At 36.3% G+C, this 27,724-nt stretch overlaps 2 protein-coding genes across 2 annotated transcripts; one reads left to right on the top strand and one right to left on the bottom strand.

Moving 5' to 3' along the window:
• Nucleotides 1-925: 925 nt before the first annotated feature.
• On the bottom strand, nt 926-11,811 carry LOC144452592 (ras-related protein Rab-21-like). Its single transcript, XM_078143713.1, has 7 exons — nt 11,531-11,811; nt 7,997-8,056; nt 7,475-7,582; nt 7,108-7,171; nt 6,412-6,466; nt 5,581-5,669; nt 926-4,999 (listed from the first exon to the last, which is right to left on the bottom strand). Exons 1-7 carry the CDS (start codon nt 11,669-11,671, stop codon nt 4,869-4,871), a joined length of 648 nt encoding a protein of 215 aa, XP_077999839.1. The 5' UTR covers nt 11,672-11,811; the 3' UTR covers nt 926-4,868.
• A 246-nt stretch (nt 11,812-12,057) lies between these two features.
• Nucleotides 12,058-25,993, top strand: LOC144452843 (tumor susceptibility gene 101 protein-like). The gene is made up of 11 exons (XM_078144022.1): nt 12,058-12,556; nt 13,978-14,062; nt 16,376-16,441; nt 17,472-17,635; nt 18,121-18,313; nt 18,702-18,914; nt 19,595-19,722; nt 20,729-20,821; nt 22,143-22,276; nt 23,467-23,569; nt 24,431-25,993. The coding sequence occupies exons 1-11, from the start codon at nt 12,515-12,517 to the stop codon at nt 24,524-24,526; spliced, it is 1,317 nt and encodes a 438-aa protein (XP_078000148.1). The 5' UTR covers nt 12,058-12,514; the 3' UTR covers nt 24,527-25,993.
• Nucleotides 25,994-27,724: the final 1,731 nt, after the last annotated feature.

Below are 27,724 nucleotides of genomic sequence, written 5' to 3'. Positions count from 1 at the left end.
AATCAGACGTTTGACGTTACAGCTGAATAGGTGTGACCCACATTCTGACCTGGTTTTGTGTACATGCTAGGTCAAAGGTCACTGACTGTACAGCAGTTCATTCAAGGTATAAGCAGAAATTAATATATGGCTTTTTAATCTTAAAAGTTTGTAAGACTACTTTATATGCAGTTACCATGGAAACAAGTATGGTGACCCGTTAGCTGACCATTATTATATAAAGTTTTTCTAAATGTTGAAGGTTTTTGCCAAGTTTTTTGAAGTTCTTGCAAGTTTCAAAAAAGTCACACATTGTCATACTTGTCCTCAAATATCAAGTAATGAATCATGTTATCCTTCCTTGTTTAGACTCAAAACCAAGAAGACTCTGAATTCCATTTTATATTTTAGACAAACCTTGAATGTATCTTTCTATGTATGTATTTATAAATGTTTTGTAATTATCCATGCTTGGTATATCATTATATTCATAAATTTGGTCTCAGGGGTGGGGGTGGGGGTGGGTGGGGCATGGTTGCTTAAATTTGATGGACAGGGGATCACACTATGGATCAATAACTGAGATGTAATCACATAAACGGTCTGTCATGTATGCATTCACACAAACAGGCAACAGTTGACGTGCACACACAGATGTAGACACACACATGGTTACATGTTAACTTCAAGATGGTATCGTATACAGACAGCAAACAAGTTCATTCTTCGTGACACACCAACCAAACATGAACTCTGATTTCAAACATCTTTTCTCTCGCGGATGACTGCAACAGTAGTCTATAGGGTACATCGTAATAGGGCGCCCTCAAACATCGGTCAACCTCTCCCACTAGGAGCCCGATGAGGGTGGAACAACACATACCTTACAGGCTACTGCGACAGCTTTCTTGCTAAAAATGCTGAACATGAAATATATTTATATCCAGTAGTTTTTTATTTATTTTGCCAAGTTTGAAAACCTATTCTCGGATAGGATACATACACATTAATTAATGAAGTCTACACATTTGTTAAGTCAAGTAAAGAAAACAAAGACACATCAGTAAGTCCATTATCAAATAAACCCTAGGATGATGTTTTCACTGCTGAAAATAAACTATGTTGTAGTCTAGTTCCTGACAGGGGCTGTATTCCGCACTACTTCCATCACTTATTCCAGTCTAGTCAAGCCTGTGACACTCACACAGATTTCCGTGCTCCCACCTACAGCGTTCATACAAACATGATTACGTCGTCGCATCCCCATGTGATTTTAATTTCAATAGACTGGAGGTGGAGTCGTGGTTGGATATAGTAGAAAGAGCTCTACCAAATGAATATTAATGAGCAGTGATGACAGCCTGTCAATTTACATTACTACTGACATGCACTGTTCGTGCTTTGCCCACCATGGGGTTGAACCACAGTTAACGCCTTGAGTCACGGGCTTGACTAGACTGGATAAGTAATGAAGTAGTACGGAATACAGTCCCTGTCAGGAACTAGACTATGTTGCGACTGAAGAGTTGAACTTGTACAGAGGACAAATTAAACTAAGAAAAACTGAAGTATTTGTCCAGTAATCTATCCACCTTGTCTATAGTCAGGAAAAGATTAATGCTTCTGACATCTGTTTTAAATATATAAATTTTTACTGTCCTTCATTACTTTGTCAATGTAAAGGTAAGTTATACCTTATTCCCGTTGATATATTACTATCATTTAAAGTTCAAATGGAAATTTATCTGTGTTTGTAAACCATAATATTCAATTGAACTTTTTGTCCAAACACAACTTTGAAAATTTTATCTGCAATTTTTGACTGCAGACTTCAGTCTTTGGCAACACATTGACCCACTATTCTGTACACGTGACCTTTTTTCAGGTAATATTTTCAAAGTTGTTTTTTGAAACAAAATTTGAATTCAATACTGTCATTTAAAGTTGTTATTAGTGTGTTCTTTTGCGTGTGTTTTTGTCCATCAACCCCCTCCCCCACCCCCCTTGTCTGAAAGGTCAAGACCTTGGTCTGCTTAATGTAACCACTCACTACTGTTGAGTGTATTACAAAAGAGTGGAAACAACGCCTGGATCTTCCAGGTAACCTCCCTCCCCCATGTTCAGTGTGAACACAAATGGCTAGTGTCTTCAATGGTCAAATCTTTGAGTTTCAGAGTTTAACACAGACATACTTATCAACTTAAACCACACACTTTTTTCAGTGCAATGCAGGACCAATCATAGGATGTGTCAATAAACATGGACAAAATTATCGATAAATTGTCAATTGTTTTATTTGAAAACATCTTGAAGTGTGTCTGCAATGACAATGTTATTTGACACAATTGTCAACTAAACCCTAAACTACACCATTTGTTAGTAGTAAGCAAATCCAGGTGGTCTGAAATCTAGGACCACCATTTTCTTTTGATTAGACTACTCCTTGTCAGGTATTAAACTACATGAACTTTTGCAATGCAGACAGCCATCATATGAGATCTCAACAAGTGTCAAGAAGGTAGACAGTGTTGTAGACTTACAAATTCACAATGTCACAGCTGTTGGTCTAACAGTCCAGTGTCTGTACTGACAATGTTGATTATCACCAGTGTGCCCTCTAAGCCAATTTGATATGCAACTGACCCACACAATTTCTAGTGACGCATAAAAATTTGGTGTTCCCCTTTCTCTTACTATGTGGTGACTCACAAGAAACCCCACTTTTTTCTCATTTTGACTCACAACAACAAAACTTGGCTATCATTAGAGGGCATACTGGACCCAACACCCGTCAACTACACTACACCACTTTTGCAATTTAGACCCTAGTCTAGCTGCTAGACCTCGGGCTTTATTCTGAAAGGTGCAATCGAGGTCAAGGCGAACTTCGGTCGGCTTCACAGTGAGCAGCCTGAGGGCTCTAGCAGCAAGACTATGTAGACCCCATCATGTGAGGTGTCGATAAGTTGACAAAGAGTAGACACTGAGATAATGTTAGACTGAAAAATTCATCATTGTGGGCAGAATAACAAATTTTCCAGTCTAGTAGTCTTAATGTTTGTACTAAAATATTAAATGAGATATCCTTTGATGTGATTCTAATTTGAATGCTGATATATAGTTGGTTCTGACAGTTAAAGTGGTCATATGGATGAGGATTGGGTATTTATTTTGGATTTTTAATTTATAAAACAATAGTATCATGGCTTCCTACTTGAAAAATCAATATGACACAATATATACCAAGTCCTTGTTTGTAACTCAATAAATTGCAAAAGCATAATAAATATGTAAAATGTTTGTTATTGTATGTATAATAACAAACATTTTACACATTTATTAATCTTTAGTATTTATTTAGTAACAGAGAAGGACTTGACATATGTTGATTCATGTTGATTTTGGGAGAACTGAAACTCGAGTACTCAGCAATAATACACAAATGATATGACAACATAAGTTAATACAAGTATACTAAAAATTCAAGTAACGTCATCAACTGGTCAGCCTGTGCCATGTTAATTAATAAGTATAATTACGAGATACCGTCAGTTATCATGTAAAGGTTTTCTTGCCCCCCCCCCCCCCTCCCCCCAAGTATGAACATGTTGCTAGTTTCTTAGTAACAAAGCATATTTACAGCAATGAGTATAGATGCCCATTATTTAATACAGCCTGATCGAAGGAGGCTCAGGATGGGTTAGAATAACATTGGAAATCACAATAGCCCCCTCCCCTAGCTCATCCACAGGGCCCATGGGAAACTTCCAATAGTCGCCCTCCCCTAGCTCATCCACAGGGCCCATGGCAAATTTGCAATAGTCCCAAACCCTATTCTATCCTCCCCCAGCATTGCTTTTCTATAGGAACATATCAACACATGAGTTGATTCTTATTACTGGACCCATGTCTTTCACAGCTTGTACAGGTGAGGTTAGTTTTCTCACAGTCCCCCCCTTCACTTGTGAAAGTGAAGTGTCCTAATAGCACCCTCCCTAGGTAAAGTTTTCTGACAGTCCCCTCCACTTATGAAAGTGAAGTGTCCTATTAGCACCCTCCCTCGGTGGAGTTTTCTGACAACCCCTCCCCTTCAATCCCCACAGGCAATAGAAAACAATGGGTCTCTATTTTTCTTACATTGTAGAATGTCTATGGTGAGAGAAGCTGTCCAAAGTTGTTTCCAAAGATTCTATTTTAGGCAAGGATTAGAACAGTGGACTTAATACACAAAAGATACATATTTGCATTAGAGTTACGGTAAGGGTAAGGTCCCCTAACATAGACCAATATTGTACCACCATTTGACACTTGCCCCCCTAAGTTTATCCTCTTTCACTCTTGCCTTATAAATATCTTTATATCACCTTAAAGTGTATGACAGACAAATATTTGATTAATTAGCTTGACCCCCTCCCCCGACTTATTTATCACTTACTACCACTATCAAAGCTGCATAAAATCAAAGTATGCCTCAGACAAGTAATCCTCAAAAATAAAATTTCATACACAGGAATGCAGCTGTTACATTTACTTGCATGCTTTTAACCGCTTCACCCCTCTCGAAATGAGTAATGGTATAACCCAATTGTTAAATGAAGACAGATATTCCATTTCAGCAGACAAAGGGGTGAAACGGTTACAAGCTGTGTGCCTGGCTACATAACAATGCCATGCCTGTTCTGTATTTTGGCGTATGTACAAAGCTTAATACTTGCTACAGTTTCCAAAAACTGCCACAGTACATGTACCTATGGAGCTATACCCTCTCCTGGTATATTTCCAGACTCAATACAGACAAGAGTATGCAAGTGTTAGGCCCTGCATACTGAGCCACTTGTAAATCACCAACTGTACATAATTTGTTGTATATTGCAATAAAAACAAAAGAATCAGGAGGAGCCGCCACAGCACCCACCACCGCCCGTTTGTTGTGGTTCATCATCGACTATTGTAACTGTCTTGCGCTGTGAACGACCTGATGTTGTTCTGATGCCTTCGTCTGACTGTCTTTCTATCATTCCTGTGGAGAAATAAAAAGATAACGCCAATGGAGTTGTAGTGCAACAGCATAACTTGGGCAAGGATTCATGCAATCAGATTAAAATCTGATGTAGTGAACTTGGCACAATTTCTTTATTTATCTACATTTATTGTCGTTTGTTCTGTTTTTGTTCCATGAGTGAGCGCCTTCTTCCATTAACACACTCAACCAATGAGAACCCATTTTGCGCTGAAACTTAAAGGTACAGTACAACCTCAGAACATTCTATATACACAGAGAGCAAGCACAGACAACAATGTTATTGTTATTGTTTTGGTGGGTCTGTTTGTTTTCAACGCTCCATCCTGGATTTTGATTGGCTGTATGGACGTGTGAGATTTGAACATGAACTTTCTATGGTACTGTGTCTGGTGTAGGATGAAGGTGCTCACTCTCAGAATAATAAAATAAAAAACAAACGTCAATACATGAAAGATATAATGGTAAATAATAAAATAACACTGTATTCATTACATCAGAATTAATCACATAGGGATTCACAGTGATGTACTAATTTAGGCTTGACAGGAGGTACATGTAATAATATTATTAGTACTTACTTTTGCTAAGGTCCAGAAGCATTTCTTCAATTCCCTTGTTTAATTTTGCTGATGTGTGAAAATGTTTGGCTCCAACTGATGCTGCATATCTGTTGACAGTCAAGTCAATTACACAAACAAACAAGTTACTTAGAAGCCATTACATGAGTCATATGGTATAAATCGTTGTCTTTTTTCATGCAATAACACATCTGAGCCAGTGAGCACATACTGCATGGATGTATTGATGTTTAATATATGGGCTAAGTCATTTGTTATCATGAATACAGCCCCAGATCTAATTTCTAATGTTACAAACGTTATGACATTAATAAAGATCATGATGGCTTCCCCAGGGGGGGTATCAGTGGCCAGCTCTGGTAGGGGTGTGTGACCCCCGGGGGCAGTATCAGTGGCCAGCTCTGGTAGGGGTGTGTGACCCCCGGAGATGGTATCAGTGGCCACCTCTGGTAGGGGTGTGTGACCCCCGGGGGACAGTATCAGTGGCCAGCTCTGGTAGGGGTGTGTGACCCCCGGGGGTGGTATCAGTGGCCAGCTCTGGTAGGGGTGTGTGGCCAGTGCTGGAAACCCCAGGCCCCATTTTAGACCCACTTTGACCAAAAATCAATACCCCATTTTACACCATTACAGGTTTTTAAAAAGATGAAATTTTAGACGTAAATATATTTTTCACACATAACAGAAAATAACAAGGAAGTGACCAGCTGGTGATAAAATGAACTGGAGAAAAATATATTGTGACATAATTAACTCTTAAATGTGTTGAATTAAACTCATGTTTCAATGGCTGTCACTTCCTGAAGAAGGACAATGTATAAGGAAATTACTTACGCTTCTGCTTCTGCAACTGGTACGTGCCTTTCTTTTTCTAAATCTATTTTATTACCTGTTGATTTAAAAGATAAATACACTGATGAAGACAAAGAAAAATATCTCTTTCTTAGTATTACTGATAAACACAACATAATTTGATAAGCTGAGAGTTTGACTGCAAACAGTCAGTTTTGTTTATGATAGATGGCGCTGTTTATGATCTTGCCACAAATTTGGACATTAGGTAACTATCCCCCCACACAGTGACATAATCACAGAGAGTGCTCCCATAGATGTTAGGGAGAAAGCAATGTCCCTCATCATCAGTGTGCCCTCTAAGCCAATTTGACGTGCCACTAACGAACACAATTTCTCATGACGCACCAAAATTTGGTGTTCCCCTATCTCTTACTATGTGTTGACCAGTGTGCCCTCTAACTTTTTGACACACCACTTACGGACACAATTTCTCACGATGCACCAAAATTTGGTGTTCCCCTACCTCTTCCTACATTTGTATATGGTGACCCACAAGAATTGCCAATTTTTCTCATTTTGACTCACAACAACAAAATTTGGCTATTACTCGAAGGCACACTGCTAATCTCTGTTCTGGTTATTTGGCCAATAATACCTTTCATGCTTTCTTGGTTTTGGAATAGATGTAAACTTAAACTGTTCATATTCAAGACAACATAAAATATGACCACTCACCTGCTATACATAAACATATATCATTGCCTAACATTTTTTTTAATTCTTTAACCCAATTTTTGACCTGAAAGAAAGCGGAGACAACAAATCCCAGTGATTTGATAACTTGACATGTATACTAGTGTAAGTATATTATTGAGAATATATTGTTCATGGTTCCAAGAATCAATAGCACAGTAAAATATATTTACTTTGGAATCGTCGGTAAAAAATAGACATGAATTTGACGTTTTAATCCATCAACTATGGACCTTGATCTTGTTCCAAAAAGAAATCGCGAAGTGTACAATACATCGGTTTTTAATCAGGTTGAGATGCACATTACTTCAGCAGATTATATGTACTCAGGCTTGCTAGTGTGACGTACCTTTTGAAATGAATCTTCATCTGTGATGTCATAGACTAGAACTGCACCATTACTATCTCTGTAGTAGATGGGACCAAGTGCATGGAATCTCTCTTGACCTGCAGTATCCTGTAAACAAAGATAGACAAATAATTTCAGTTTCCTTCACAAATTTCATGTACATTAAAATTACAAAACTGAAATATGACGTCGTCTAGCTCAACAAAAACCTTACCAACAGAGATATTTGTCGCGCAAGATGATAAAATGTAGCACTGTTAGTAAGATTTTTGGTGAGCCACACTGTTGGTAAATAAAATGTAGCTGTGGTTGTAAAAATTTTGTCAACCCAGAGGACATTCTATTTCATGTTTCCTGATTTTAATTGTACTTATAGAGCAACTATCTTGCTTTGAATAATTTCTCTACTAAAAACCAAAGCGTAACATCTCCAAACACAGAAAAGTTTTATCCCTATGGCTGGGTGCTTTTCTTTAATGGATTAGTGAAACTGCTGTTAGCTATTAGCCAGACAATACTCACCCATATTGCTAGGTTGACACGTTTACCACCTATGTTCAGTTTCTTGGTCAGAAATGATGCCTGCAACGGAACAAAGAACCATATCAAATTATAATGTTATTCAATAATGAATGTTCATGGACTCTCATCAGAATGACTCTCATCACTAGTGCACTACACCCCTGATGACGCTGTCAAAATGTCAGCGAAAACATTTTGTATTCGCTTCCAAGAATTTTATTGACTCTGTGAGTAGAAATTGTCATTACTATATATATATAGTTATATACATCAGTGTTTGCGCTAAGATAGATTGCCAAGATGGCAAGTAATTTACATAATAATTTACATATAAATATAATAATTTGCATAATGATATGCATAATCATCAGCGTAAATTATGCATGTCTTCAGTATTAACTTGAACCATATTCTGACATGTTCATATTTATCACATATCCACATGGACATTGGGATCAGCCATTTCTCTTCATGTGATAGCTATTATTATTATTATTATTATTATTATTATTATTATTATTATTATTATAAATATTGCAATTCAACGATTACTGTAGTTCAAAGATCAAGGAACTTTGAAGGTACAACATTTTTGAAGCATGGTAGAATGATGTCAATCATGGAGTAAAAGTGGCATCGTTTCCAAAAATATCTACTACAATTTTTGGGAACCCAGTAAAATGACTGGGGTATCCTGGTAGATACCTACTTACCACCCTTAGTAATAACACTGTTTACTCACTAGCATGCACTAACTGCAACATTTCTGAATTAAAGTCACTTATAATATTATCCCAATGGCTATGGTCTAGAAACTATACATGTACATGAAGGTTCATTATCTACAATCTCTACCCACGGTGGAGAGAGAGAGAGAGGGTGATCATAGAAAATGAGCCCACCCATATAGTTTCTAGAAAGTGTTACAAAGATTCCCATCCAACCCACACGTCTTATTTATTACAATGTGTGTTTATAGAGGGTATTGTTACTCATACATCATGTATGCTAATAGGGAACTTGCAATCCAGACTGAGCATGCTCAGATGCAAAGGACTATGGGATTATCTGTGGTTATCATAATACCTAATCTGGAGCTACTGATAAAATAAACCCACAATTGTCAGGGTAACTATGAATTGATTATCTATGGTTACAAACTATGTATCAACATTGTTTATAATACTAATTGATTAATATTTATTATCACATTTCCCATGAAGCAACATTCAACATGGCAGGTTTGCAAGTTCCCTATTGCCAGATGGTCTAGAAATCTTGACGACCATAGGGTGGTACATAGGACTATGAATGTAAATTGTTATATACAGAACAGTTATACTAAACAATGGCAAAACAGGAACGAGTGGGTGCAATCCACATGTATCTACAGCAGTATTTGATAACTCGATTTACTCAGTGATTGGACCACTCAGTATTTCATTCTTTAGTCTGGATGCCAACATCATATCAAAGAGATCTTGAGATTTGATGCTTGATAGCACTAGACTACCTTTTATTCAACATTTATTGTCCTCTGCTCATTTTCAAAGTCAAGCAAAGAGTAAGTGTATAATTAGATTATTTAAGGTCAGTACTGGTCAGCCACAATAGGCAACAAATGGTTAACTTGAACTATGGAGCAATGTACAAGTAGATTAATCAGCTAGAGTATTGAACCAGCCCCAATTCCCCCCCCCCCCCTACCCCCGTAGGTTCACCAGCTAAAAGCTCTGAGTTCCCTTCCCTCCCATATAGGTGATGACCAGCTGAAGATATGAAGGTGCCCTTCCACACTCAAAATGGTTTGATTTTACTTTTTTTGCAACACTAAAGGAAGCTCATACAAATTTCTCTTCTATAGTTTCCTATAAATCACTTAAACTTATCAGTTATATTATAATTAGATATATACATAGGTCACAACTACTGGAGGAAATGTGGTGACGAAAGCAGAAAATTATATCTTTTAAAATGTAGGTCACAGCATACTCCAAATAATGAATAATTTGTACATTAATTTTTACAACTTCTGCATTCATGTAAGATAACATAATGTAATATTCAATCAGTACAAAAAAGTTACATGTATGTTGAACATATGAAATACACATATATATGTACATGTGCAGAATACTTATAAACTGGGCTAAAATTTAGCAATAGTCCATATCACAGACAACTAAATATCGTATCTAGACTACCAAATTAATAAGATGGTAGTCTGTTAGACCAATTGAAATCAATACAAAACTGTAGCTGAAACAGTTCACTTGGCTAACTCTGACTACCATGCAGTGAACTGAAGTATTAAATCTTAAATTTGCAGTAGTCCATGGCACAGACTTCTAAACATCATATCTAGACTACCAAATTAATAAGATGGTAGTTTGTTAGAACATGGAAATCAACAGAAAACTGTAGCTAAACAGTTCACTTGGCTAGATCTGACTACCACCAAGCAGCGGGCCAAAGTGTTAAATTTTAAAATTGCAGTAGTTCATGGCACAAAGCCTACTCAACATTGTATCTTGAATATGATATTTACATGTATATAAGGTGGTAACTGGTACTGGTAGTTTGACAGACCATTGGAAATCAACAGAAATATGTAGCTGAACTATTTCATTTGGTTAAATCTTACTATTATGTGTACGGTCAAATTTGAATCCTGAATATTCTGTGAATTTTTAAACATCCAAGGATAAGAGCAAAATGTGTGTTATAAGTATGCAATGAGTTCAATGAGACTTGAATAGATATTTAGACTCTGTTGTAATATACAAATGTACATTGTAAGTGGTGCCCCTCCCCTTACCATATTTACATATTACTGTTCGTTTATCAATTGGTTTTGTGTCTGGTGAATTAATGAGATCTCAAAGTGGTTTCATAATTGTTCATCTCTATTCAATACATGAAAATATCATTATCTCCTCATCTATACACCAAACATCCTTGTCAAATGTTTGCTGCAATATTCAATCGAATTTATCATAAAATATTCATATGGCACTCTGCCAGCTATCGTGTCAACACAACACTTGCATGTGATTGAAAATAAGAGTTTTTTGCTGTCTGAAATATTTGTAAATTTGTGGATGTAGAATGAGTAATATCAATGAGTCTGTCTATATTTTGTAATTTTGATTACATGAGATCAGACATTGGTTAATATTTGACATCACCAAAATATAATCGTCATGACATCTGCGACATGTATGATTTGTACCACTCTATAATTTACCATCAAACATACTTCACACCGCTGTAATGCATAGACAAAAATAAAACTTCAAAAAATACACATTTTCTGCAAACATCATCCTGAAATTGTGTCAGAGATTGCGTACAAAGTGCGATCAATCAAATTCGGTGCAAGTTGACATCACATCATCCTTATCTACAGTTCCCACTGTCCCACAAGTCACGATTAATATCACCCACGCCAAAGTCGCGTTGGGGGGTTGTAAAAACGAAAGTAAAAGTAGAAAAGTGTCGATTTAAATTGAACAGTTAATGATAAGAACGTACCTGCAGCGTTGATATATGTTTATCATTAAATTTGTTCTCTACATATCGTAACACTACGGAAGTCTTTCCCACTGCACCCTCGCCGAGCAAAACAACCTTAAAATTAAAGCTCTTGGCACTACCATGTCCTGCTGATGCCATGGGAATATTTGTTATATTCAAGATAATACAGATATGGTTGAATATATAAAAGATTCCCAAGAAATCCGTGAATGTCAAATAAATTTTTGATAATTTAGATGCTAGTTCGCAGGTCAATTACTCCTCCAAAATGGCGAAATTTCTTCCTGCAAGACGTCATTGTCATGTGACTTATGAAGTCTCGTAAACTCCCATTGTAGTCATTTTAGTTTTCGTCCAATTTTCAGCTAAATTTTATATCCTACTTCTTTCCCTATTTGTTGTGAGTAATTTTTATCTCCGAATATGTCATCTTTTGTCATATTTATGACAGTGATGACGCGTTTTTGGACACGCCACTGTGCGAGATTATTTCACGAGAGTTCACCATAACCTTTGAACTCTACGTGCAGGCTCCGATACGTTTTTCTCGAAATAAGATTCTTTGCTTGTGGCCTGGAGAATTCCCATAACATTAACGATTTTTCACCCGGAAAACATAACAGAATAATGATTTGGATTGTTGAGAACGTGTAGTACTTGGCCAAAAAGTCTCAAGATCGGAAAACTCTGAAATTTTGAGGACAAGTGACTATGGCAGCTGACGACAACAACACGAGAATTTGACTCATCACTGCAGGTGACAGACGACCCTCCGGCCCTCAAGGATATTATCATTGATACAATTTTACTCTGAACTCAAAAATGAACTGAAGACTGTTCTAGAGGACAAGAGTTAATTTTCATAAAATACTAAATCCATAGGGGTCAGTGATATCAACAAATAACTGTAAACATTGGCAATATAGCCATATTGAACTACATTTTTGCTGAAGTAATATTGAATTGAAGATCTGCACAGCTATGGCTCAACACGATGCATATATCCGTCAGCATATTACAAAGGTACGTATATTCATAAAATGTACTTTACTGTTTAGCAACTGTATATAATGATAACAATCAGATCATTATTATCCGCAACTGGAACATTTTTTAAAACTGTTTTGTTAGATATAACGACTTTCATCCTGAACAGTATTGAATCACCTGTGGGTAAATATATATATTTATTGTGGGTATATTGTTGGTAAATATATACATTGTATACATGTATGTCCCAATTATATTTTATCAGTCACCTGATGATTGCTGAGGAAGCGTGAAACTCTGAGTAACAACTTATAACATCCTTAGTCTTTTAAATTAAGTCTATATATATATATATATATATATATATATATATATATATATATATATCACATAAATACGTGCATATCTTATATTGTGTGACGTCAAACAGGGGTGATTTCAGAGCATATCACCCCTGTTCTACCGAACTATTTTCTCTCCGTACTGTTCGAATGTTCGTGCCAATTCTACGCTACGATCAAGTTTATCGTAATAATTACGTGCTTTCAAAACGTAAATGCATACATTACGTTACACGTATCCAAGTTGGATGGCATGAGTTTGATACGTAGAGGTACTTTTATTTTTATTTGATACATTTTATTCTATTTAAAAATCACGTAGATTATCGATGTAGCACTAGCAGCTGGCAAGCTTACTTCCGATTTTCCGTCGTGTCGAGCTCAGATCTCCGAACTTACACAACCCGAGAAAATATGATTAAAATGACGACACAAAAGTCGTATGCAGACAAATTCTACTTATGTTTTAAACTAAATTCGATATTACATGTACATCGCAAGGTTATAACCGATAATTTTGGTTGAGAAACCACAGAACACTATGACCGCGACCGATACCATGTAAGCTTGACCTCGCGACAGGTCACGCGATTATGTAATTTGCATAGCTGTTGGGCGCCAATTTTTAATACGCGATGAAGAATATAGTGCGATGAAATGATACAGTATTCGTAAAATACGATTTAAAATTTTAGAATAATACGGGGAAATACTTAGTTATGTGATAAATATATAATTCCATGAAATCAATGTTAGTTTTACGTCATAATGCTCCTCGTATGATTCAGCGAACTACAAATTCTCGCCTACCGGCTCGAATTTGTATTAGTCCGCGGAATCATACTCGGAGCATTATGACGTAAAACTAACATTGATTTCATGGGATTATATATAAATATATATATATATATATATATATATATATAAACACTATACTTTTACTCTTGATATGAATGCTATAAATGAGTGTACCACATACATGTAGTGTTGCTCATAATGTGAATGCTATAAAGGAATGTACCCACATAGAGAAAATGATTTACTTGAGTGTTAGTCATTGTGATTTATCCTGATATAGATATACATGTAAAATGTATCTGTATTGTCTTACAGTACCAATACAAAGACTTGACCATGAGAGACTGCCTGAATTTGCTGACAGTTTACAGAGATTTACGACCTAAACAAGATTTCTATGGTGAGTTCAGAATAATACAAACAAAGCATGAATATGTCTAGATTCTTTCACAGCCTCACTACATTGTACTTGCACTAAATTGTCTTACATGTAATACAAGGATATTAGGTTTGTTGTTGTTGATGGTTTTTTTTTTGTGTTGTTTTGTTTAGATTCGGAAGTATTTTTATTAAATAACATAAAATAACATAACATAACATAACATAACATAACATAACATAACATAACATGAATTTCATTTTCAGATTATTTTACATATCAAAATCAGAATTCCATTCGGGATATTAGTTAAACATGGGTCTATAGATCTCGAGAGTCATATACTTATGCTTTGACCATTTGCTACTTGTATAAAATAGATTATAAATGCAATGAAGCCCTCCATGTTTACTATAATCATAATAATAATCCTAATCTTTATTTCTTCTATAGTACATTACATTTTAAAAATCTCAATGCGCTTCACAGACTATTTAAAGAAAAAAGAAATGGAAAAGAGACAGTTAAAAGTATACTTACACTAATAAAAATAATACTTGATTAAAAACTGATTGGGGCAAAAAAAGACAGTTAAACATATACAAACACTGGTCAAAAGTAATTCTGGATTCAAAAACTCATGATACACATATAAGACTGCCCACAAATTTATAGCAAAAGCCCACTCACTGCGAAAGTTGTGTCCTTTGTGGATAGTCTTAAATAACTGTTAAGGGCTTGATTGGAATGGTCAAATGAATTGAATGGTCAAACCACGGATGTATCAGTGACTTGGTGAGATTCTACTTTCATAGTGAACTAAAATTCTATATTTCACAATTTTATATAGTGAAACTAGCGAGGCTGTGATGAGTTTAGAACATGTCACACTGAGATGTCAACTTTTTTACGAGCTTAATTCCAAGAAGTACATCTGTGATATGTACATACTTTCTGTATACATATATTGTGTGACTAACTGTACAAGAAATCCCCAATTGTTCCAAACCGTGTCATTTCTAAACATGCTCTCGATAATACGTATCTGAATGTTTTTGCTTGAAGAGGTTGAGGAACCCTGGTAACAGAAAGGAGAAAGGGGTAAAAGTTGCAGTTTCCCATACAATCTACCGTGATGTTGTTTGAGAACCCGGTAACATTACTGGGTAACCCGGTAGATTTTACCTGTTTACCACCCTTCAAGAAAACACCATGTATAATGAAATGTTTTCTCAAAATTACTTAGTTTTAAATAATGCAAAAATGATATCAAAACAGCCACAAGACCCACAATATTCTCTCTTGTCACTAAACAGTAACAATATGTACTACACAAGGTGTGATTAGCAGTGTTCCCTCTAAGTGTTTTTTTTTAGACTGAGCAACTTAAGAAGAAGGAAAAATGGAAATGTGGCAGGGCCGTGGGGGGTCCAGAAGATGGAAGGCCCAAAGCAAAATCATAGGTTTATTTGCAATATGAAGCTAACACTTTTTTCCTTGCTCTCAAATGCTGAATAGAGAGAAATAAAACTCTATGACAACATTTCATTTAATCATTAATAATACTTTATTTGTATATATTTTCTGTTTCATTCTTGATGCTTGGATATAAGGTTGCACAAAAAATGAAATTTAACTGCAAGAGCAGACGGAGACCTTGTGCAAGTAGCTCTCAAATAAGCCTTCGCGGGAACATTGATGACTAGTGTCTCAGCCCTCTGATAGAAAAATTATTACAGAGAATACACTCCACTATAATTAATGTATATTAAATATAAATGTATACCTGTATATACTTGTTCTTTATATTTTAAAACTACATGTGCGTATATATACCTAGATATTACATTACAAAATCCGTATGTGTTCATATAATTATTGTGCTGTTTGTTTTGGAATTCAAATTTTGTTGGTGTTTATTTAGATACTATTCCCCAATATTTTTCTTTATTCAGCCAAGGAAAATTTGAGTGACGCGTCGTAACAGAGCCTTTGTGACCATGAGCCTAGAGCTAGATGAATAGTGACAACCCTAAGGTCACGAGTATTTTCCGGCTGAATGAAGAAAAATATTGGATAATAGCATAATTATACCAGCACCAGTAATATCAAAGAAAATCGGGGAAAGTAATGGCAATTTTGAATGTTTTGACTCGTAATATTGAACAGAGCAGAACTAGTGATATAGACACACACATGTTAAACATTGTTGTGATATAGACACATGTTTATGATGTAGAACAACCTGAGTATATATTCCATATTTTTTTGTTCTGAATGGCTCGTGAATGGTATAATTCATGTTGTTCTTCTTGTTCTTTTGCCTGTCAATAGTGTTCAATGATGGTACAAGGAAAGAACTAATGAGTGTAGAAGGCACTATTCCAGTCACATATAAAGGTAAGTCTTGCAATGTCAAATTAACATCAAAGCAGAATGGGAAACATCGCATCTTATGCTCATCTTCCATGTCATAATAATAACAGTAATAATAATACAGAGATTTATATAGTGCCTAGTATCTATCAAGTGATGCTCACTGGCCCTTTACAAAAGATGCTGTCATAAATAAGCTCTCAAAAAGGTATGTCTTTAGTCTTAATTGTACCTAAAACGTTAAACTGAGAACATGAACTGAGAGTCTCAGTTTGCAAAAGATAGCCATTTGAGATCAGTCTCAGTTTGCCAGTCTCAGATGACAAAAAAACCCGTCTAGCTGAGACTAGTCTCAGTTAGAAAAAAATCGTGATCTGCATTATTATTGGTGAGGTGTAAATAGCAATAAACAACCCTCTGGGGATGGTATAGCCCTTGTTTTTGAGCAGCTGGTAATTTTGGTTACTTATAGATTTGGTATGTGTGGATGTGTGAAGGTCTTGAGAATGCATGTGTTGTTACAGAAATTTGATATTTATACATGGTATACATGTATACAATTTTGAACAAAACATGATTGGACTGGGGCTATTTCATTACTGGTACTGAAAAGCTGTTATTATTCATTCAATATTAGGATGTCTATGTGTTAACGACAACCACATAGGTGGCCATTTCCTCCTTTAAGAGATGTCAAGTTTTGTTGTAATAAGCCTTTTTTCATCTCACGGCAGATCTCATGAGATCCCGCATGAGTCATTGCATTCATAGCAACCACTTGAGGGTGGTCAAGCTGAAAGTATCAAATGCTTAGCAACACTATTGTTCTCAACATCATCGCACATGGCCACGGAGAAAGCTTGATCACGATCACATGTTTGACAACCGTTGTTGCCAGGTATATTTTACATATCTCACGAGATCTGCAACAAGATGCAAAATCCCTTATTAATGCATGCTATATTATATGTGCATACACTGTATTATAGTAAAAATGTACCAATAAAAAACCCAACACATGTTTTGTTGTTCAATGACTCTTTTGTTATTTCAGGGGCTACATATAACATACCAATCTGTTTATGGGTGATGGATACCCATCCATACAATGCACCAATGGTATTTGTCAAGCCTACTAGTGATATGTTGGTCAAACCATCCAAACACGTAGATGCTAATGGGAGAGTTTACTTACCCTATTTACATGAATGGAGACATGTAAGTATCACATTCCTTCAATAGGCCATTCCAGACTGCAAACAGGAAATTGAGAATACAGTGCCCTCATTCAGATTGGGGGTATCATCTCCAGTACCGCTTCTTTAGAAATGTCTCTTGGTATTCTATAAATCAGTCTAGTTCCTGACAGACTGTATTCCGATTTTACACTACGTTATCTTCACACATTACTGTCTACTCAGTCTTGTTCCTCAAGGCATTAATTGTGTTTCTATGAATACGATCTGTCAGGAACTAGACTACCTCAAGTTTGGATGTAAGTGATGTGAGGACGTGATAGCGTCGTCACATTTGATCAATGTTCAATTAACATAAACTATCTCTGTAAGTGTTAGTTCTGTGTTAGAGAAATCCATTTGACTATATATTAGAGTGGTCATGACACATATAGGACAAGACTATAAATAAGTCTAAAAAGTTAATACCAGTAATGTTATTAATTTCTATCTTATCATACCTTCTAGCCCTCATCAGACTTGATCAGTCTGGTACAAGTTCTATGTGTTGTGTTTGGAGAGAATTCACCAGTATATGCCAGACAAGCAGCTCCACCCAGACCAAGTTATCTACCAGGGCAATCACCTGGTAGTGGTGGCGGCGGCGGCAGTGGTGGTGGTGGTGGTGGTGGTGGTGGAGCCCTGCCTTATCCAACTTCAAGTAAGTATCAATCAAGAAATGTTATTTTCTTAGATTACCACACAAAATAATACTTAAAGTCAGGTTAAGTTTATTTTTCCATAAAGTTACGATTCCTCTGTGAGAAATTTGAAAGTTTGTTTAGGGGGAGGGGAAGGGGTTTTGTCCTAAATGAACGATATTCATTTATTGAGCTTGTGTGACATTGAGCAATTGGCACCAGTGTGCTCTCTAATGATAGCCATATTTTGTTGTTGTGAGTCAACTGAAGGGAGTATATAATGGTCTTTCATTGAAAGCACTCTACTGGCAAGTGTCTAGGTGTAGTCAGAATCATTGTACCATTAAATCTACACTAGCAGCTGCTGATAAACTAATGTATTACATGTTGTCCGTATAACAATTATAGATGTACCAGGTAGCTTTATGCCAACACCAGGATATCCATCAGCTACACAAGCTTACCCAGGAAGTGCTTCATCCTATCCACCTAGTTCTACTGGTTCCGGATATCCTTATCCCACGCAGGGATACCCAGCTTCCCAGTATCCGGCAGCTTACCCAGCAGCTGGTCAGTCTGGTAACCAACAATATCCGTATCCTACCACAGCTGCTCATACAGGTGAGTTGGTCAGATTAACTTCAACAGCTAGTTAATCTAGGTATAGTCTAGTTGCTATACATGTGGCTGTTTTCTACGATCTCTCTCTCTCTCTCTCTCTCTCTCTCTCTCTCTCTCTCTCTCTCTCTCTCTCTCTCTCTCTCTCTCTCTCTCTCTCTCTCTCTCTCTCTCTCTCTCTCTCTCTCTCTCTCTCTCTCTCTCTCTCTCTCTCTCTCTCTCTCCATGTGTAGTAAAATGAACATAATCTACTGAAAATCTAGTTAAATCTGCTGCTGGGGAAGGGATGAACAGTGCATATGTCAGTAGTAATCCATCACATATTGACAGGCAGTAAAACTGCTGGGGAAAGGTTGAAGAGTGCATATGTCAGTAGTAATCCATCACACACTGACAGAAGGATATAATTGGTCATTTCATTCAGTTTACTATAAATTCAACCTCCAGCTTGAAAAAAAGTAATGTGTGGATGTGATAACATCACATTTATATCAATGCACCAATAGCATCAAACTACTGCTGTCGAAATCCATTTGACGAGACGATGGAGATGATTGTAGCACGTATAGTCACTAGACTACTTGATCATGGCGTTGTGACTGACCAATCACATGTGTTTTATTGAACAGGTACATCTAGACAGGGTGTTGTAACTGACCAATCATATGTGTTTTATTGAACAGGTACATCTGGACATGGTGTTGTAACTCACCAATCAAGTATATCTGATGAACAAATCAAAGCTTCATTGATAACGGCTGTTGAGGACAAACTGAAAAGAAGAATGAAAGAAACATTTGAACAAGCTCAGGTGAGACATGAAATAAACAATAACACATGCCAAGAAGGGTATTATCACAATTTATTGCCTGCCTGAGAACTAGCACGTTTTACCAAACTTTGATGATAACCAAGCCGAAGACGAGAGCGCCGTCAAATTTTGGTAAGGATTGCTAGCTCAGGGGTAGGCAAAAATTGTTATATTGCTTGAGTGTATATTTCAGTACTTTTATTATACCAACCACTCATTTTTACACTTGTAAAGGAAAGTATGTTGGAAAGATACTTTAGTTTCCTAGATGGAAAAGTTTAAGGTGAAATACTTTTGTGTTAACTACAGGATACTGACTTACACAGGTTATAGCATACAAGCAGTTCAAAGTTTGTTAGTATGGAGCTTTCAATCTGTCTTGCTCGATGATGTTTAACAGAATGATAACGTACAGCTCACCTGTAGAGATGGGAGCATCAAACTACCGAATATCTACAATTAGCTCATCATACATTTTGATGAGAATCATCGACCAAGACAGATTGAAAGCTCAATACTAAAAACTTTGAACTGTTTGAGCGTTATAACCTTTGATCTACAAAGCTGATAAACATTTGTGGTCAACTGGAAACTGGTTACATATTGCCTCTAACACTACAGCCAAAGGTGGGTCAAGTTTGAAAGAAAGGTAACCTCTGAAGACCAGTGTGCCCTCTAATGATAGCCAAATGTTGTTGTTGTGAGTCAAAATGAGAAAAACTGGCATTTCTTGTGAGCCACCACATAGTAATTAAGAGATAGTGGAACACCAAATTTTGGTGTGCCACTAGAAACTCTGACTTGGAGGGCACACTGCTGAAGACTATAAAGTTACAGACTGTACCCTTTGAGATCTAGATATTAATTCATTTTGTTGCCTGATAAACTGTCATTTTCATGAACGTCTAGTTTTTTGCACATCATTATACCATTCACAAGTGAGCTGAAATGGATCTCCACTAATTGTTGTTGTTGTTGTTGTTGTTGTTGTTGTTGATCTATATAGGCTGAAATGGATGTCTTGAATTCTACCCAAGAAAAGTTAAAGAAAGGTCAAAGGTCATTGGAAGAAATGATACAACAGTTAGAAAAAGAACAGGTAAGATTGATGTGTATGTAATATGTAATCCAACATCACATGAACACAAACACAAATTTGGACCAGATCATATACCGGGTATAGTTAGGACTTGGGTGCTGATATTTTTTTGCGATAATCTTCAACAAAAGCTTACTTTGTGCATGTATCATGAGCAGTATTAAGAATCATCAGGGCTAGATTGTTGACTCCACACCTGTTCAAAATTTTGAATCTGGATATTCTTCACCTACATTGTACTGTATGTCTAGAGGCAGTTTTTATTGAAAAGTGTTTACCACTAGAGGGCAGTGTTTATCAGATTGGACTACATGAAAAAGTCAAATATATATTTTTGATGTTAATGATGACGTAGTGCTGATGATCGAATGGTTAGCGTAGATAGCTTGGAATTTTGCGGGTTAGAGGTTTGTGTTTCACTGCTGTTGTTGTTTCTGTCTGGCTAAATTCCTTTGGCAAGATTTGAATGATGACTGCACCCCAACCAACCCAGCTGTAATATCATAACTAGGCAAAACCCATAAGCTCGCGCAGGGTAGATTCATTTGTGACTGGCTGCCTGGGCTGCCTCACAATGATATTGTAGATAGCGCCCTCCATGTGGAGAATACACATAGTATATAGAACGCACATGTGTAGTTATTGTGCCACAATGCATCCTTGTCTATAACTACCAAAAAAAATTGCATAGTATATAGGACACGTATGCATACTAGTCATTGAGCCACTGCACGAGCTATTATTGGGTAACTGGTAGGATAAATGTAGCAATGTGAATGCTTTAATCCTATATGCATTTCTAGGCTGCAATGGAAATGCTCCCGGGGAGTTGAAGTATTCAGGATCTTTGTGCCACTATAGGTCCATGTCAGGGGAAATAATAGTTAAGTGTATTGATCAAAGTGTGGGTAAGCACTTTGTAAAAATAACTAACATTACATGTATACCATGCACAAGCCAGGTTCTACAAAAATATGGAATATTTACTCTGGTCGTTCTACGTCACAACAATGCGTGTCTATGTTACAACACGTGTCTATGTCATTGGTTTCGCTGTGTTCAAAATATGAGCCAAAACGTGTAAAATTGAAATTACTGTTCTCATTTTTATATTATTGGCAATCGTGTAATAATATTCCCCAATATTTTTCTTCATTCAGCCGGAAAATACTTGTGCTCTAAGGGTTGTCACTACTCATCTAGTGACTCGTAGTGACAAAGGCCCCTTAGGTCACTCATTCTTTCTTTGGCTGAATGAAGAAAAGTATTGGAAATAATATCTTATTATTCATTATCGTTATTATGATCTCTTTGACATTAGAATGATGTTCAACAAAATATCAAACTACTCAAAGACAAAGACGAGGAAATTAAGAAGGTGTTATCAAAGATGGAAAATCAAGAAGATGTGAATATTGATGAAGCAGTAGTTCCTACAGCTCCGTTGTATAAACAGTAAGTAGATAATCAATAACAGAATCACTTGTGTTTTGTTTGATACTGGTTTTTATATAACATAACTTTACAGTAGTGGAGTGGCAAAATTTTGAAGTCAGACTTTGATAGTATTGTGTAGTGCAATATGTCATTCATGTCATGCTAGAAATATTGCTGTCACATTGGTCAGTGATCACTAGCCCCATCTACACATAGGTCATTCTACCTGAGGCAGTCCCAAGTCCTACCTGAGGTAGGATAGATTTGTGTCTACACGTAGGAAGGTTACGGTAGAGATGTCGCACGTTCCCTCCTGATTCCATCCTGACAGTACATAGGACAAAGTCAGGAGGGTTTCAGGAAACCTCTCAAAGGTGTTCTAAGTCAGGACGGTTTAAGGACGTGTTTGTGTCTACACAGGCTTCAAACTATCCTGAAACAGGTAGGATTTTTAGTGTTATGTAGATGGGGCTAATGTCAGGGTGGATGCTATCTTCATAAATCTGTACAGTATAGGAGATGTCAATGTGCACATTCATAAAGTTTTGTGTTTTTTACCAAAAAAAGTGTTTTGATTAATTTAGGATATCAGTGGAATATTCCCTCCTCTGTTGCTGCATAAATTGATACTAAACTGTCTAGAATTTTGTTCAGTTATGAACTTATGAATGAACTCGACACCTATGAATGTTTCAATTTTCAACATTTATTTAGTTATTGTACATATTAGTTTTTTGATCAATCCTGTCCTGTCATGTAAAATATCACGTTCTTTGACCAATCCTGTCCTGTCATGTAAAATATCACATTCTTTGACCAATCCTGTCCTGTCATGTAAAATATCACAATTTTTGACCAATCCTGTCCTGTCATGTAAAATATCACATTCTTTGACCAATCCTGTCCTGTCATGTAAAATATCACAATTCTTTGACCAATCCTGTCCTGTAATGTAAAATATCACATTCTTTGACCAATCCTGTCCTGTCATATAAAATATCACATTCTTTGACCAATCCTGTCCTGTCATGTAAAATATCACATTCTTTGACCAATCCTGTCCTGTCATGTAAAATATCACATTCTTTGTCCAATTGGCTGTGGCCCTTTACTGAAATATATGACTACTAGTTCTATACTTTCTGAACCATTGGGCTTAGATCAAACACTGTCTCTGATCATTGCTTGACTTTGTGTTCTCTGTACAGATTGCTTAACCTGTTTGCAGAAGAGAATGCAATAGAAGACACAATATACTACCTAGGAGAAGCACTTAGAAAAGGTGTTATTGGAATAGATGAATTCCTTAAGGTAAGATATCTAGAAATATTTGAATGTCGATGAACTAATAAATAGTATGATGGAACCCCATGATGTGTGAGTGCAAGTGTGTCACAAGTTCTTTAAATGTTCTCTGTGGTTATACTTTCACGAGAAGTGAGTGAAAGTGCAGCAGAAAACACTGCAAGCATGAGTACATATACCCCTCTGTAACCACACTAGCATCACGCGACACAGGGTTCTGTTATCATTACATATGTTTATCCGAAACAACAAATTTTCGTAAAAATGACACTACATACATGTACTTTCGTGTAGAATGAACGGTCTTGTTCTCATTTACATGTCATTAACATGCAGGTAGGCATGAATGTTTTCAGTATTGCATTGCAGTGCAAATACCACTAGTATGCATGCACACTGGTGCAAGTAATCCATGGTACATATGTAATACTAAATATGATATCAGTTTTGAGAGCTAATATTCAGAGCTAATTTTGAGAGATAATCTCTCATTATGGTAAAAGTGGTCTACAAGTAGCTGAGGCTCTTCAAAGTAGAATTGTATATATGTAAATGACATCTTAGTTTGTGAAATACCAACCTTGTTACATCTCAGTTTGTAGAATTCTCACTACTTGAAATAGAATTCTACCACTTAGACGCATCATAAAATAACAATCATTCAATCTTTTGGTTGACATGATGATTTCTGCTACAAATGCACTACTTCAATTTGATGTGTTTGAAAATAAGTAAACCTTATTTTCTTTTTGACACTCTAGCATTAGATAAAATGCTATTACAGTTACTGAGAATTGTAGCCTGTAAGTGACATAAGATTAAGATGAAGCTGTCCTGTATGTAACACATTTCATTTTGTTTTCACAGCATGTAAGAGACTTATCTAGAAGACAGTTCATATGTAGAGCGTTGATGCAGAAAGCAAGGCAGAAGGCTGGACTGAGTGAGGTTGCTGTACATTAACAAAACTGTCAAAATCTTGGTAGGCTGCAGTATCAAGATAGTCATCGTGTAAATTAGTCATGTGATGTTCACATGACCTGTGTTAACCTCATCATGTGATGTTCACATGATGTGTTGATTTTGTCATGTGATGTTCACATAACATGTTTATTTCATCATGCGGTGCTCACATGCGGTGCTCACATGACCTGTGTTGATTTCATAACAGTCAGGTGGTGCTCACATGACCTGTGTTGATTTCATAACAGTCAGGTGGCACATGACCCAAGTTAATTTCATATAGAGGACAGAAATGTTTACAAGTGTCAGGGTATTGTATTTAATATAAAGATGTAATTTCAGTGACTTCCGTGACTTTAAAGTTAAACTTGAAATGTTGGCCTGTACCAAATCTTATGGTGAGAATTTGATGAAGAAAATGTCTTGAATTGCGTTATTTTGTGTATTTCACATCTACTGTGTTGGTACTTGGCATCATCTGTTGTAACTGCATTGGGATACATTTTGTATTGCTCTGCCATGCTGTTCAGTTAGACCATCTTTGTATTCAGATTCTGTTAAAATCTGGAGAGACCAAACAGGTCAAGCAATTACCATGGTTACCTTGTCACAGCTGTACAATAGAAAATTGAGAGAACAAACACAGAAAATGTGAAAAACAACGAAAATAGTCAGTCAGTCTTTGCACTTCATCAGATTAATTCTAGTATATAGTTACTGTTACTATAGTGACTGTTACTATAGTTACTGTCACTATAGTGATATTTACATGTAGATAGCTGCATGCTACTGTAGTAATGAACTGCAATGGTTTTGCATTATACTTTTTTTTACTGCAACATGTTATTTTGAATTTTCAGACCCTTGATTTAAAAAGCTTTTTTTTTATTAGCATGCTACCTTGGGAGTTGAGGAAGTATAAAGGCTTGTACCTAGATCCATACCAAGGGTAATAATTAGATATTATTCCCCAATATTTTTCGTCATTCAGTCAAGGATAATATGAGTGACCTAAGGGGCCTTTGTCACTACGAGTTGCTAAACAAGTATTTTCTGGCAGAATGAAGAAAATATTGACTCTCATTATACCATCGGCAGTAATATAAAAAAAGAAAAAATGAGGAAAGTAATGAACAAGTGAGTAGTATTTTCCTGCTGAATGAAGTTAAATATTGGGGAATAATATAGTATATACCTCAATCCTCAAGTATTATTAAAAAATGAGGGAGAATAATGATGATTTGGAACATTTGAACTAATATTATGAGCACCACAAATCCAGTGACATAGACACAGGTTGTTGTGACGTACAACAACCAGGGTATATTTTCTGTTCAAAGACAATAACTTGGCTTGAGTGTGGTATATAATTATGCTTAGAACACAGGATGGGAAGTGCTATACAAAAACTAACATTATTATCATTACATGTACCTTCCTTCCTGTTGGTAGTTTGAGATAAGTTGAGGGGGATAGGGGATGGATAGTAAATGAGGGGTTATGTGGGTGGGGGTAGGGTTTGTGGGGATGCATTACACAGTTACTGCTTGAATGTACATTTGTATTAGACTCTCTCACAGTCCTTGGAGCTTTGCTTTACTAAAATTATAACACTAAATGAATTATTTTATATGCCTCGATACCATCTACATAACGTACTCCATGACCGTACTCAAATAACCTTGTACTGTGCACCCTCATTGACCACATACAGATCATTATTCGTTGACGTGTGACTGCGACGCTCCGTGTTTTTGCAAAGCCCGAGGGCACATGGGGCGTCACAGTCACACGTCAACGAATGGTTATCTTTATCATGGTCTATCAGGGCGCACAGTACAAGGATATACAAGTACGGTGATATAGCTGGTATCGGTATATACAAAATAATTCGTTTAGCTTTAATTTTAGTAAAGCGAAGCTCCGAGACTGTGAGAGCGTCTACATTTGTATGTGACATTTATAGTACATTATATTGGATCCATACAGTAGTGTGCCAAAGGGGTTGAGGGAAAATCATAGGCACAACATAGTAAATTGTTGTGCAGTTTCCAAGTTTTCTTATCAAATGATGTAAAATAATATTTGTGTCTGTATTTCCAACCTGCTGTGTGAAATTAATCCAATTTGTTATTTACTTTCCTTGTTTGTAACAATTTCCACTTGTAAATGCTTCTTTGTTGTTTTTTATGTATCGAACTGATGACAATGACTTGGTTGCATCAGACAGAGCCAGTGAACACTAATATGAAACAGGCAGTATTAGAACTCTCTATTGTATTTGAGTAGAAGAACATTTACATGTAGTAAATGTAATTTCAAAAATGATTTGAATTTCTTACACATTTCACATCTAAGGCTTGCAGGTTTTGACCCCTTTTTGAAGGTCATGGTCTTAATCCCAGATGAAGGTGACTGTCAGTTGTCAAAATATTTGAAATATCTTTATTGTTTGTTTGTTTGTTTGTTCGTAAAATTACCTTTTGTTGAAAAATCTACGCAGTGAATGAGGTTGTTCAAACACATGAACCTAAGGGGCTTTTCAAGGAAGTAATAAATTTGAAATATTATAACGTTTTTGTTATGTAACTTTTCTGAGACTGTAGTAACATTTGCTATGTTGAATATTGACTTGTTTGCTCTTTTTTTTTGTTAGTTTGAATACTAGGTGGGTATCAAATAGTCCCTACAGCTAGCCTGTTTACTGGCTGAATCTGTGACTCCACTATCCTCATTTACTATTATACACTTAGTACCTGGCTTTATTCAGACACTAATAGATGCAGAGAGCTGTTATGCAGCAACTATTTCCCAAGGCTGAAAGCTGAGGCAAATAGTTGCTGTATAACAGCATGAGGGGTAATACGATGTCGACTAGTGCCCAAATTCGGCAAGGCAATAAGTGTTTTATAACACATCATATTCTCAAGCACATTTTTTTCATCATAGTCAAAGAAAATTATCGGTAGTACTCAGTGCTACATAACTATTGACCTAGGGAAAATAGAACACCACTAGTGTGCTCTTTATGCAAATTGAGGTCATTATGGGTCACTAGTCCATACCATGTGACATGCTCAAAGCCAATCACTGAAGGCTGTATGAAGATGATGTATACTACAGTGTATGAATGTAGCATAGGTTCAAGTCTCTGTGTAATTTTACAACTTTTTCTGATTATTACAAATGTACATACTC

This window comes from Glandiceps talaboti, chromosome 23, assembly GCF_964340395.1.
Source record: "Glandiceps talaboti chromosome 23, keGlaTala1.1, whole genome shotgun sequence".
Lineage (NCBI taxonomy): Eukaryota > Metazoa > Hemichordata > Enteropneusta > Spengelidae > Glandiceps > Glandiceps talaboti.
The sequence above is the reverse complement of the archived record's forward strand: the minus strand, read 5'-3'. Positions and strand labels throughout refer to the sequence as shown.

Excerpts from the sequence above, each read along its gene's own strand:
- LOC144452843 (XM_078144022.1), top strand. The coding sequence starts at position 12,515 with ATGGCTCAACACGATGCATATATCCGTCAGCATATTACAAAG. Across the intron at positions 18,314-18,701 it reads CCTGCCTTATCCAACTTCAA|ATGTACCAGGTAGCTTTATG; the intron begins GTAAGTATCAAT and ends TAACAATTATAG. Across the intron at positions 19,723-20,728 it reads AAACATTTGAACAAGCTCAG|GCTGAAATGGATGTCTTGAA; the intron begins GTGAGACATGAA and ends TGATCTATATAG.
- LOC144452592 (XM_078143713.1), bottom strand. The coding sequence starts at position 11,671 with ATGGCATCAGCAGGACATGGTAGTGCCAAGAGCTTTAATTTTAAGGTT. Across the intron at positions 6,467-7,107 it reads TATATGTTTATGTATAGCAG|GTAATAAAATAGATTTAGAA; the intron begins GTGAGTGGTCAT and ends TTAAATCAACAG. Across the intron at positions 5,000-5,580 it reads GCTTCTGGACCTTAGCAAAA|GAATGATAGAAAGACAGTCA; the intron begins GTAAGTACTAAT and ends ATTTCTCCACAG.